General features: G+C 41.5%; 1 protein-coding gene across 2 annotated transcripts; it reads right to left on the reverse strand.

The window, feature by feature from the left end:
* Positions 1-228: 228 nt before the first annotated feature.
* On the reverse strand, positions 229-12,527 carry LOC306942423 (14-3-3 protein zeta/delta-like). 2 transcript variants are annotated; one of them, XM_079528295.1, is made up of 6 exons: positions 12,378-12,527; positions 10,702-11,166; positions 4,201-4,324; positions 2,587-2,750; positions 1,808-1,903; positions 229-1,330 (listed from the first exon to the last, which is right to left on the reverse strand). In XM_079528295.1, the coding sequence occupies exons 2-6, from the start codon at positions 10,993-10,995 to the stop codon at positions 1,256-1,258; spliced, it is 753 nt and encodes a 250-aa protein (XP_079384421.1). In that variant the 5' UTR covers positions 10,996-11,166; positions 12,378-12,527; the 3' UTR covers positions 229-1,255. The 2 variants fall into 2 exon arrangements, with proteins under 2 accessions (XP_079384421.1, XP_079384422.1); XM_079528296.1 differs by having other exon boundaries at positions 12,382-12,510.
* Between the last annotated feature and the right edge of the window lie 1,504 nt (positions 12,528-14,031).

Raw genomic sequence — 14,031 nt, forward strand, 5'->3', positions numbered from 1 at the left:
AACACTCGCACACTATGAGGACTCCAATGCGACAGCTGCTTTTATTGCACCATTTAAGTGACTGACGTTTCAAGCACAAAACATCGCAGTCACCCATAGTGTGCAAGCGCTTTCTTAATTTTATTCTGTATACTGGTCGTAGCTCAGCACCTGCCCAAATTTGGGTTGGAGATGTGCATGTCATTGCTCTTTTCAACAGTACACAATGTAACAGAAAGACAAAATGACTTGGTTTATAAAATGTTTTATTCATGTTACATAGCTGATACATAGGGCATCAAACAGTTCCACAAGGCTTTTGGGGACTACAATCGATGATTGGCAAAACACAATAGTGGTCCAAATCTCTAATGACAATCACTGGACTAACCAAACACCCTCTTTAAGTTGTGTACAAACCTGCATTGAAAAGACTAAACCGGACATTTGTACTAGGTGTGTATTATAGCTTTGTTCCCATTCCAGTGTAATATTTGAAAAGACATGCATGACAGAATAATCTTATTAAAATGTCCCAGTATTTTGTCTGACAAAAACCTCACCGATCCCACCCCCACCCACCAACACAGGCATGCTTCAGTGAAAAGAGTGGCATCACAACCAGGAGGAAAGGTGAGAATTTAACCAATGGGCACCACCTGGCTGTGTGGTGCCAGCTGGTGCCAGCTAGTCCAGTGCACTGGCTTTCCCTGCAGTATGGAACTAAAATGTTTGTTTCAAGTTGGACTTCAGCAGCTGTAACCGTACCACATAACTGTGTAGAGACAGACACACTAAATGGGATGGAGGGACGGACAGGGGTTGGGGCACTATTTCTCAAATCTAACAAACATTTGACCCTATTGAAACGGAAAACAAAAATAATAAATCTTTTAAACTTGATGGGAGTTGGGCTTCAACGGGCCCAATTAATTTATAATTTTTTTCTTTGCCTTCTAATCTGGACTAGGATCGTGATACAAAGTATAAAGCCATTAATACTCTTCTACAGCAGAAACTGCACGTATGGAAGGCCAAGACAGAACACAAATCAAGGGGAATGGCGGGTTTCTTTTCTCCGATGTCTGTTTTTCTTACGACCAAATCTGCATTGTGAAAAGACCCGTTTAATTTAATACACGGCATTTTCTTTTGTTCCAATAATGGGTTTGATTGCTAGAATGTTTTTAAGTGGAGCAATAAGGAATGAAGGATGTGTAAAAAGTTTTTTTCTTGTTTTTATTTGTAGTTTTGGAGATGACCCTGGCATCGGGCTTTAGTTCTCATTCTCGCCGGCCTCTCCAGCGTCTCCGCCCTCACCCTCGTCGGCAGCATTGTCAGATGTCCATAACTGGAAGAAGAAGAAGCAACATTAGTCATTTGTCCAGCAGTAAATGTGCTTCCTTACACTAACTTTTTGCTGAAAAAAAGCTCAAAATGCATTGCAGTGGCTTTTGAGCTTGTGAGATCTGCTAACATTGCTACTTTAGTGACACTGTAGAAGAAACAAATTCAAATATCAGTAAGTGTATATACATAACATGACTTGCTTGTCAGGAAATTTTAAGTTTAAGTGTGGAGAGAATTAATACAATCTAAGAATGCAATAAACAAAAATGGCCGTAACCCATAAAATCTGTGTCATTTTAGAACTTTGCATTGGCTATTCTTTTACATTTTTTAAATGTGAGAAAACTACTGATTTAGAAGGCATTTGTAGAATCAGCCTGAGGTCTTAACCGTCCAAGACCACTGACATTAACAAGTGTCCCTGTGATGATCATGAATGTGTCATGTTAGTGCATGAGAGCAGAAGGAGTTGACTGACTGTCAGGTTGTCTCTGAGGAGCTGCATGATGAGAGTGCTGTCTTTGTAGGACTCCTCGCTTAACTTGTCCAACTCTGCAATGGCGTCGTCGAATGCCTGTTAGCCAAAGGAGGGAAAAAAATTGAGGACAACTAACACTTTATAATCAAAGGTTTCCTCACAAAACCGTTTCACCCATAGGTTTCCTCACAACATTGTTTCACCCATAACTATCACATGCTTCTCAAAATAAATTGATTTTCTAACCAAAACTGTGTTGCTCTCCATTTACTTTCACATACAATTATTTCCCTCAGTCTTCACTGAGGTAAAGAAAGTAGCCAACCTTGTGCAAAGTAAAGAAAAGAGATATTTGTTCAGTCAGCAAACATTTGCCATTTGCCCGATATAGTTGTGCTGAACAAGTTCATTTATATAACAAGACATTTAAAGATTCCTTAACCGTTTCCGTCCGTAGGGAATCCAATCGAGGGATGCATTGGACGCGTGTACACGTCCTAGCGCATCCGCAATGATACCAGGCAAGAGAAGAATATTCTGAATTTTTTCCTCTTTTTTTTCCAGTCAGACTCTCGGCCACCGTACTTCGCGCTCTACGGCCATATTAGCTTCCCGTTGTCTTAGCTGTTAGCACGGCAGAAAGAATGCCTCGTCTCTCCTAATCCAGGGCGCTCTCCGTGGTTTTGATCTGATGGATATACTAGAGCTTCATTTCTGCTCCTCATCCATCTCTCGTTCAAAATATGAACGCTGAGGTAGAAAGAAGAATGCTTGCCAACCTGTTTGGCCAATCCACATGCTTTGTCTGGGGAGTTGAGGATCTCATAGAAGAACACAGAGAAGTTAAGGGCTAGGCCCAGGCGGATGGGATGTGTGGGGTCCATATTTTCCTTGCTGATGTCAAATGCCTGCTGGTAAGCTTCCTGAGAGTTTTCAATGGTCGCTAGGGACAAACAAAAGAAGCATTGAGGACATTCGTGATTAGTAATTGAATGCATGAACATGGGTGTACAATCTTGTCATTATTAAAGCATTACTTAAGGCATGATTGATATAACTATCAGCTCCAGTTATAGTTTAAATCACGCTACAGTAACATTTTATTCTTCTCATGTTTCTGTCCTTCGCGCAACTCGGCGACATATGGGATCTCCATATTTAGTAGATCAGTCAGATAGTACTGGGTACTATATAACAACAATTACAATATTTGCATGGTGGCATTGCATCGTGGGGCAACAAGAGTATGCCAGTGTCTGCGGGTACGGCAATGGGTACAACAGGTACAGCAAGTACTCTGACAACGGGTGGAACATGTATTGCATATTGCATAACCGGGGTGGGGCATGCATTCCCAACTTGCATCGTTTGAGTAGGCCGGTGCCTCTTTAAATACAGCAACCTAAATAGACAGTGAAGTCCAATTGAACTGCAACAGTTATGGTACAATCAATGGATTTATTCTTTTTTTGTATCAAATATATTTTATCAATGATGCGTTGATCAACAATTAAAATAATCCCCCAAAAATGTAAATAAATGATAGTTGCAGCCCTAGTTAGCACCACACTGATTTCCCTATGATCAAAGAAAATACATCTAAAAAGTAGCACAATAAAACAGTCCAGACAGGCACACGGGGCAAAGGAACTCTTGTGTATTACATAATGTGTGTCCCCATGGGAGGTTGGAAGCCAGTACAGTGGGCTGACACACACTCGCCATCATTCCATTCTATAAGATAGGGGCCCTGCAGTCGTGTAAGTGTGACTCAACAACCCATTTCCAACCAGCTCTTTAACCCATTCAGGACGGGAACCCCTTTTGGTGTTTTAAGCCATTTAGGCTTGACCTCTAAATTAAAAAAAAAAAATCTTCTAAATCCTCCAGTTTTCTGAAATAAATATTTTCACGATTTTTCAAAAATAGCAGACCTACAAGCTCTTAGCGTGCCACTCGGTGGCGCGCTATGAGCTTGTAGATCTGCTATTTTTCAATAGCTAAATTATAACAATGTTTGTAACACCAAAAGGGGTTCCCGCCCAAAATAGGTTAACATGATAAAATCTTTTTATACAGTGGAAAAGGGTCTCAAGTTACAAAATTACAATTATATTTTGAATATCAAAATATAATTAATCAGTTAATAATCAAACTGCTCTTAAGTGAACCCTTTAGGAGATGAATAGGACAACCAGTCTATACTTGTGAAGTGCTCTTGAGAAAGAAAATCCCTTGGAATCCCTGTGTAAAAGTTAGATATTTAAATTACATTTACTACAACCATTTAAATTATGAAAGTATTGCCAAAATGATTCCAGGTGCTCTACAGACGACAAGGTAGAGAACTGAAGAATGATGGTGAATGCAAGGCAATTTACATGTCAACTTACCTGTCCTGTCATCACCAGAGGCAACTTCGGCGAGGTATCTATAATAATCTCCCTTCATTTTAAGGTAGAAGACTTTGCTCTCTGGGTTTTTGGAGTTTGGAATTAAATGTTGGTTCAGCAGGCCCTGTGGACAGAAAAGACAGACCCCATCAATCATTTTGCATGGCATCCAATATTTCACTGAAACAAGGTACAGCATCTACAATTTCAACAGTTCACCCGAGAATAACACAATGATTCCAGTCAGGGCCAATAATACCCAATACAGAAGATTAACTGCTACAATAACTGAAACAGTGCTACTGCATTTTAGGCTACTTATTATAGTTACATCAACTTTCACAGAATCTGTTTAGTTAGTCAATGGTCACCCACTATATGGATCTTGTTACAACAGTGATTATGACCCTCAAATGCACGTTAGAACTCATTAAATGGAGATAAACCACACATGGGCATCACAATTATCACTGTTCACCTTCGTCCACCAGAGAGCACTCCTCCCTCAATTCTTTATGCTGTTGCTACAGTATAGGGCCTACATGTCAATGATTAATGAGTATAATTCCATGCCATCAGGAGGATAGTGAGTGCATGTGCTTGCCCAGTGGTCGTTTAAGGAAAAGCCACAGTGTGCAACTGTGCACTGCGTCAACTCAAACTCAAGTCATTCCAAGTTGTCCACAATCAGGCCAGGTCTCCTGTGTGTGCGCCTGATTCCAGGCCAGTGCTACTACCACTGCTCCTCAGTCATTTATTTCTGCATAGCACAGTCTGTTGTATTATTACTGCTGATGATTTTGGGCAAGTTGTAGTGATAATATTGCCTTTCCAGGATCTCCTTTACTGGCAAGGTCAAAGAAAGTTGTTTTACTGACAATTAAATAAACAAAAGGACCACTGGTCGACTTAAAGCTCTGCGATTTTACTTAATCCTAAAACATACCAGCAAATGCAACATTTAAATGGGGCTCAAGTTCAAACACAAGGCAAGCAAGCAAGTTTTGAATTGCCTTTATTCATTGAGGAACTTGAGCCCAGACCCCATAGTGATGTGGCCTCATCATACACCAGCACAGGTTCAAAAGTACAAAGAAGACTTTTCATTCTGCAAAAGGCTGACCATATATACACCTTTTCAACAAAGTATCTGAGATTCTGAGTTGTGTGATCAATGTCATCATCAGTGATGTAAATAGATTTTCAATGTAATGGGTCCCGGGACCCAGGGGTGGTCTTTTAGATGGGTCCCAGGGACATTGTATGGGTCCTACTTCAACGAAGTTAAAGTACAGTATTGCATCACAGGACCCCCAGAGTGTGACATGATTGTGTCTTTTCTCAATTTAGTGAGTCTAAAGATGCAGGCTATTTGCATCACTGCACTATATACTGCAGGACTACAGAATGAATTGAGATCAAATGCCTAATTTCAGAAATTAATTTGTAGAATTGTGTTTTTCAGGATCTAGGGCTAGGCTCAGTAGGCTGTAAAAAGGGTTGAATGTTGCTACTGCTGTTTTAAACAAAAAAAAAAAAAAAGATGGAAGATCACAAATTCTAATAAAACAAAGAATATGTCAAAAGGCCCAGAAGTGAGTGATGTTTAAAGGCTTACTATGGTTAATCGGTGTCAGTGAAATCAGAGCTTATGGTCAAGTTAACCGATTTAGAGATCAGATTACCCATTTCAACCCAGATGAAGCTGCTTCCCAATACACCTCAGACCTAATCCCGAGCCAGAGTAAAAGCAACTGTGTGTGTGTGTGGGGGGGGGCACCTGGTGGCATCACTGGTAAGCAAGTTTCTGAACCGTCTACAGCCCTCCTCTGAGAGTGAGACACAAGAGTAGACAAAACTGGTACCATATTATAATGAGCATTAGTGAGGACCAATTATGTTGAAAATGGGTGAAGTGGTCCTTTAACGAGAATTAATTGAAAATGGGTGAAGTGGTCCTTTAACCAGAATTTATTATTTCTGATACGACTAAAAACATAAATACTACTAATCGGAAATCCAAAACATCTTCGGGGACGGGCACACACCACACACACACACACACACACACACACACAGTAAACATAATGTATCCGTTGGAAAAGGTTTACCGTACCTTTTAATTTAATTCCCACCAGACTTAATTGCCCAACAAATGGAAGATTGCAAAAAATATAGAAAGTTTTTTTTAAGCCTCTCTTATTAACAAACTCCAAGAGGAAAGAGCCTGACCATGCCCGAACTCTAGACACAATCCCGGCAGCCACTCCCCATCCATTTACTGACACAAAGATTAGCTCAGCCGAAGCATGCGCATGTCTCAAGTGCCAAACATTCCTCTGCCATTGCATGCAATGCACAACAGACATGCTGCAGAGAAGCTGCCACACTCACAATGCATTCACACAGTGCTCAGATTTCAGCCACCAACTCTCACACAGCAGCCAGAATCAGCCTATGCCACTGGATAAGAACTGAACTGGCAATACCTCCGTCTCTACTGCTTTACGCAAGAACTGATATGGTCTGATTTAAACCCCCGTGATACCAGTCAAGTTCTCAGAAATTTTATGTGAAATTAATCCCTACAAGAGAGCCAGGCGGCATTCAGTTACATCAAAATTGATATTTAGAAGTTAACCAATGACCAACTTAATCTCGCTGGTTAATAGAATGTCATGTCATGAAAAAATATATATAATAGATTTTTTTAAATAATCAACTAAATCGATTAGTCAGATTAACCACTTAACCCAGTATTATACTTCAGTGTGCAATGGTGGTGTACGCCGTACAGCGAAAGTAGCCAATCTAAAAGCTCACAATGCATCTGCCAGTTTCACTAAATAAATTGAATAAATCATTCAATAAGGGTAATCGAGGCAAGAGTTTGAAATCTATAAACCATTGACTTGAAAGTCACATAAACCAGTCCTACTCTCTAGTCTAGGATATATTACATCACTCATCACACCTGAGAGATATTCCATTTAGAATGAACAATGTGGGGCATCTCCATGGCAACACAAATGATAGTTTGACCTTGAAAAATAATGTGCGCGGCAAGGTTACATCCATTTTTAGGAATGGCAATCCAGCCTAGATTAGTGTATAACACGTTGTGTGCACCTAGACACCCGTTATAACATCAGGTCTTGCCTTTTGTTGACTGTACTTTTCACACTTTCAGCCAATTTATTTTGTTAGTTTCCAAGTTGAGTAGACATTTTTTGTATTTGTAATTGAATTGTTTGTAAGTATTTTTAATGTGGACCCCAAGAAGCTGGTTGAAATGGCAACAGCTAATGGGGTAAAGGTAGGTTTATTAAATATACAATTTTCTTGGTGTCACCTTAAATGCAAGATCCCTACTTGGACAATTGCAGATAAAATGCTTTTCTGAATAATTTATTTCATTTACTTGAAAAGTAAAATCCGATTTTGACTATTTTGTGTGTGCGCTCCAACAATAGGCTCTATAATTGGGCCTTGATTGGCACATTATAAAAGAGCGTGTGAACAGATTAAATTCTGCAGGTCATACCCCATTTGTCTAGATTAGAAGCTCTACATGTCGCCCTAAGTGAAAATCAGCCTGGCCAGTGGCCACTAGTGTCTGCTTCCCTCTCTGAAGCTTAACAGCTGTCCAACCTCTGCTCAGCTGGGAGTATGACACTGCCGCATAGTAAAATTATCAGTGTTCACTTGTGTACCAAATGGACCTGTAAGGGACCATTTGACTCCATTTGTGCACTCGCACAGTTATGATGATGCCTGAAGAAGGTCAGTATAGACCGAAAACTTGCAAATAAATACATTGATTGTGCATAGATCTGAGTGTGCGGAGCTTGAGCTTCCCTTTATTTTTTGCACTTTTGTTACAAATGGATAAATGAACTTTGAGAATGTTACTGTGTGTAGTTTCAGTGTCTCCAGTCAGTGTGGAAAACCATCACAACAGAGGGTGCTAGCAGCCATCTCCACGCAGCTGCTGATTTAATAGATGCACGACTAGCAGGACAGAGCTGCGCAGACAAGTTGAGGCATGAGGTACTGTATGACTGACACATGCCCTCCAGCAACGACAGACGCAAAGTCAACACTCGGTGGTGGAGATAGGCTGAGTCAGAGGCAAGTATTCACCTCACTCACTCCTTCGCCCCGCCCCAGGAGGGAGGTTGATCAACTGGGACCACCACCCTCCGCACAGAGACAAACAGCTCTGGGAATACAGCCTAATTGAACAGCAAAGCTTCCGAAACCAGGTATCCTGTAATCCACTAGTAAGGTTGCCTCAGATTTAACAAGTGAAAACATGTCAATGATGTCACCCCATAGGAACAGAAGCAGAACAGTAATTGATTATACTGTGTACATAATCTATAAGAAAAGCTGCACACAATCAAGGCACTGAAAATATTTATATTTCACTGGTTAATGGTTATATTTTACTAGCAGTTATTATCAGTGGGTTAGCATGAATCCATTTTGTTGAAGAGAATATGTACTGAGAAGTTTACTGGTATTTTACACGTGTGCACTTTTTACTACTTGAGCCCTATACAAAAACAAACATCTACAAGCTTGTACATTTACCATTTTTGAAAATGTCAAAATCTGAGATGTTTTGAAAGTTTCACCTATAATACCTTGGCCAAAATGGGGATGCCTTGGAAGTAGTTAACTGAACTCTCTCACCTGGTCAACCCACATTAGAATCCCATGAGCCAGATGTGACAGCATCAAACAGGGCCACACACACAAACATACAGAATTATTTCCTGTGTCTGTGTGTGTGTGTCACTGCTTGCTTACTTCCCCACCCAGACAGACACACCTTGCTGGCAGCTGTATTCACTATGACCTTTTGTCAGCTCACACCCTTGCATGGTTGCAAGCCATTGTTCCTAGTTACAGATTCCCAAAGGGAAGGAATGGTTTGAGGACTACACACAATACTTCCTTCTTCTCTCAGGCCTGAGACAAGGCAAGTTAACATTTATAGAATAATAGAGGAACTTGCCGGAAACACGGGAAATGCCTTTATCACATTACTGGACTAAAGGGTGACTGTTTGACTGAACTTTAGTATTAGTGTGAATTAACCACACACACACAGGATGGGACGATAATAGTTATCGTGATTTTTTTTTTTTTTAAACGCTCACAATAAATCATATCGCAGATTTACATTTATCGTGAAATACACTAGGATTAAGCATTCGAAGCTTTTGTTTTGCTACAAATTCAGTACCACCGTCTTAAACCCTATACTTGATCAAACAGACCTGTAAAAATCACACTCAGTACGCTCTTATTTCACGCTACACAAATAGATTTGCCAAAATTAGCAAATCTATTGTACATATTTATTACGTTGTAACGCGTTGTGAGCTTGTAGATCGGCTACTTTTGGCTAAAGTCCCCCTCAGAATAGGAATGCTGGGGGTTAAAGTGGTTTAACAAAAGTGGCATTTTAAGTTTTAATCTTTAATGATTCTCGCGATATCGTTAATCACAATTACTTCCGACACTATACGTGACATGTAATTTTCATATCGTCGTCCCATGATTCCCATCCCTAATTTTATAAGAGACACCAAACGCCTGACAAAACGACATGGTCAGACAAATCAAACTGCTTTGTTGAACAAATGTGGCTTCTTTCCCAACAAATATAGGACTACTGAAAGTAGTCACTATGCTATTGCTGGACAGTGGACAGAAGACAGCCTGATAGAAAAAGACCCCTTTCTTTCACAATAAATTCAAGCTAAAGGCAAGAGACACGACATTCCAAAAGGAGCAGCACAGTGACTGGACTGGATGAATAACTGATGTCTCGTGCTAGCACTTCCCTACAAGCCTCAAGGATCAGGGAGTGGGAGTGGGAGTGGGAGTGTGTGTGTGTGTGTGTGTGTGTGTGTGTGTGTGTGTGTGTGTGTGTGTGTGTGTGTGTGTGTGTGGGGGGGGGGGGGGGGGGGGGGTAATGAAAACAGTGACCAATTATGTGCATCACTGATTCTACCACGAATCCTGGCCAATTAGTACTAATGACTACGTGATGGCAATCTACTACTTGTCTGTCTGCTGCAATACAATAATAATGTGTATTGCTATAAATATAATGCAATAAAACACAGAAGAGTGTAGCTACAGCACCCAGGCTCAACACTATTATGAAATTTCTAAGATACTGGTCCTATGAATAAGAAACACATCTTACGTCCTTTAGGTTTCATTTTGCACACTAGAAAATAAATTTAAGCTGCAAACCGGACAATTTTTTTATTTGAAATCCATCTGTATGGTAGCATACAATAATGCAATGGCTGTCTGCCTGTCTATACTTCCAATTCGGACACCTACTTATTGACATGTAGTAGCCTATGAAGGAGCCCTTAACAGCAGCAAGGAACCTCTCCCATAGCCAAGCGGGAGACGCGGGTTCGAATCCCAGGTACTATAGTAGCAGGACATTAAAAGTAAATCTTGATTTACCAATACGTCGTTGCAGATGTCTCGCAGCTCGGCTTCCACTTTCTCCCGATATTCGTTGACCATCTGCAGCTTCTTGTCGCTGCCCTCGGTCTTCTGTCCGATGCTGGAGATGACCCTCCAGGCCGACCGCCTCGCTCCCACCACGTTCTTGTAGGCGACGGATAGCAGGTTCCTCTCCTCGTTTGACAGCTCGCCTCCCTTCTCCGTCACCTCCTTCATCGATGCTGCCATGTCGTCGTAGCGCTCGGCTTGCTCCGCCAACTTGGCCTTCTGAATAAGCTCCGTTTTATCCATAGTTTATTTATATGTTTGTTTTCCCCCCTAGATCGTAGTATTCACCCGAAAAAGAGAGAAAGGGGTCCCGGGAATAATGTGAGGCTGCCAAGGAATGCAATAGAATGAAGGGGGGCAGACAGTACAGTCGTCGTCAACGTCGATTCCACCACGCCACAGTAACGTTACAACCTGCGAAAAGAGAAAGCATACGCTTTAGAAATGCACCGATTAAACTCGCATTTTAAGTTTTCTAGCGCGTTAAATTAGATTAAATCGACCAATCCTACGATCGGAAAGCCCGCACCCTCTCTCGGTACGGACCGCTGATATAACGCTACTGGGTTGGCTGCTAACAAGCTACGAGTTGCAGTCAGTGAGTGAGGCGACCAAGGCGGCGAAAAGGATTTGTAAGTGACGTCACACATAGGAAGTGTGTGTAGTAGCCCTGTAGCCTTACGTCAAACGACCGACCATTTCTTTCGACAAGTGCGGAAAGAAAGTGAGTGAGGCGAGGAGGTAGGTTATTGATCAGTGGTGGGAAGTAGATTTACTTTAAGTACTTAAGTAATTTCGAGGTATTTGTAGTACTTTACTTGAGTACTATTTCCCATTTTTCCAATACTCTACTCCACTACATCTCGGATCCAAATGTTGTACTTAACATTAGTTACTACTTGCTAGTTACTTTGATAATACAAAACACAATCAGGCCACTTCAACACTATTTTAGTACATTGCGTCCATTTGAAAATAAGCCGATCTACAAGCTCACATTGCGTCGCATAATGAGTAATTTTACTTTTGTTACCTTAAGTATATTTTGAAGCCAATACTTATACTTGTAACGGAGTATTTATATATTGCACTATTGATAATTTTACTTCGGTACAAAATGTGAGTACTTAGTTTTACCACCGTCCAAGGTTCCCAATAAGTCGGAAGCACTTCCGATAAAATATGCTTTAGCCGTGACATCACTGACGTATCCTCCTTCAGTTGGCATCTATTCTACATTGTAGTATCGCAGTGTGCGAATGTGAAACAGATTTATCAAGCATCGCTTACGGGCTAGAATTAAGATAACCATTTCAGAAGGACCTCGGCAGTTCTTAGTCTAAATAGGTGGCTTTCTAAAAATACAGCTCACGCATTGGAAGCACGTTCGACTGCAGAGACAAGAGCAGCCCGACACAACCCACACTGACGTTACTCGGAAGGCAGGCTAGCTTAGCGTAGCTAGCTGGGCCACTCCTTTCAATAAAATGTAACTCTTAACTCTACTGATACAAATCATTAAAGCATGCCTCGGGTTGACACCCGACAAACCAACATTAGCACAAACGCCATTTTAAGGGGGGGGAAACGTGCAAGCAAAAAGCATAATAATGAATGATCCTGACCTACTGAGATCCAAATTTGCTCCACAAAATTGATCCGATTTGAGAGATTGGTCGGAAAGGCAAAGAACAGCAGCAGCCTTGAAATCCACCCGAACTTGCTAAACGGGGCGTCGCGACCAAGCCGTTGTCGTCCAATCACCAATTCTTATAGAAATTGATCGACGGAGATGTTTCGAAATATCGACCAGTAGATGTTTTGCGCGGGGGAAAGGGGCGGGACTTGAGGGGGTAGTTTGACCGGCCGGTAGGCTGCAGCTGGGGCCACGGGGTTTCCTCCAATTAGAGCAAGGGAGAAGACGTCACCGGGTTGCCATGGCGATTGTCCTCCAATCACGCCTCCTCCCACATCGCAGGCACCAGCACCAGGCAGGAGCGGGTGTGGCACTCTTTAGCAACTAACTGCCCGTCTTTTACATCAGCGGCTCCCAAACCTTTTCATGTCATGGACCCCCAAATTGACACTAATTAGCCCCGCGGACCCCCATTTGAAAAGATATGCCAGGGAGAGAAGATTTTGACGGCTCTAGCACTGATTCTCAACCTGTTTAATTTCAAGGACCCCCAGTTTGACATGCATTAGGCTACGGACCCCCATTTAATGACATTTCTATCTCTGGGACCCCCAATTTATATTGTAAAATCAATGTTATCCTAACTCTGAAATGGAACCAAATGGACCCATTAGGGTCCATTTGGTTCCATTTGTACACTCTCAGAGTTACAGACCCATAATGGTGCATTTGGTTCCAGACTATCATTTAGGGTCCCCGGACCCCACTTTGGGAACCACTGTTTTACATTAGACATCTTTCTTAAGCCACTGACTGATGATTGTCAACTGATTGATTTTCATCAATGACTTATGACCCCAAGTTTGACATGCAATAATAGGCCACAGAGCCCCATTTCATACCATGTTTTATCCATGGGACGGTGGGACCCCAATCTACACTGTAAAAAGCCTCAGTTCAGTTAACACTGAGAGGGTTGGACAGTCACTCTTATAAGGTCCATTTTGTTCGTTTGAGTCTCAGAGACAGAGTTACAGTTTATTTTATTATTTTGCCTGCTATGCACAATTGCTCATCCTGCCATGCAGTTTCATTGTCTAATATGATATGCCCGAGTGCATTGGTTTAAGTGGATGGCATTAATTAAGCCCTATTTCTGAAAACTAAAGTATTATTGTAAATTTTGTAACGATTTCACCAAACACTGAGTAGCACTGTCTGTTGCATAGGCCTACCGGTATATTGCTTTGCATATTCTTGTCAATACAAGTCTGGGCCATGCTAGTGTAACGCTGTAACGGATTCCAACTCTGGCCTCCCGCATGAAAGTCCAACATCTTAACCACTAGACCAAAGGGATACCGGGGGAGATATTAGACTTTTGAGGCCACTCAGCCACTGCTACACTAGCTCTATGTATTTAGTAGAGGACAATGGCCTGAGATGGAGAGGATCAATTACTATTCAGTTAGCAGCACCATGTTCCATTTTGAAGATGGTAATTTTGCCTAAAACCTTTTGGCAGAATGTTTGAGCAAAAATAAAGGCCTTTGTAAGCAATATGATCCCTTTGATTTATTTTAAGCAACTGCAGGAGAATGAGGCATGTGTCTTGATGATACCTTGTTCTGTATTCAATGTGA

The sequence above is a fragment of the Electrona antarctica genome (assembly GCF_951216825.1).
Source record: "Electrona antarctica genome assembly, chromosome: 18".
NCBI classification, from domain to species: domain Eukaryota; kingdom Metazoa; phylum Chordata; class Actinopteri; order Myctophiformes; family Myctophidae; genus Electrona; species Electrona antarctica.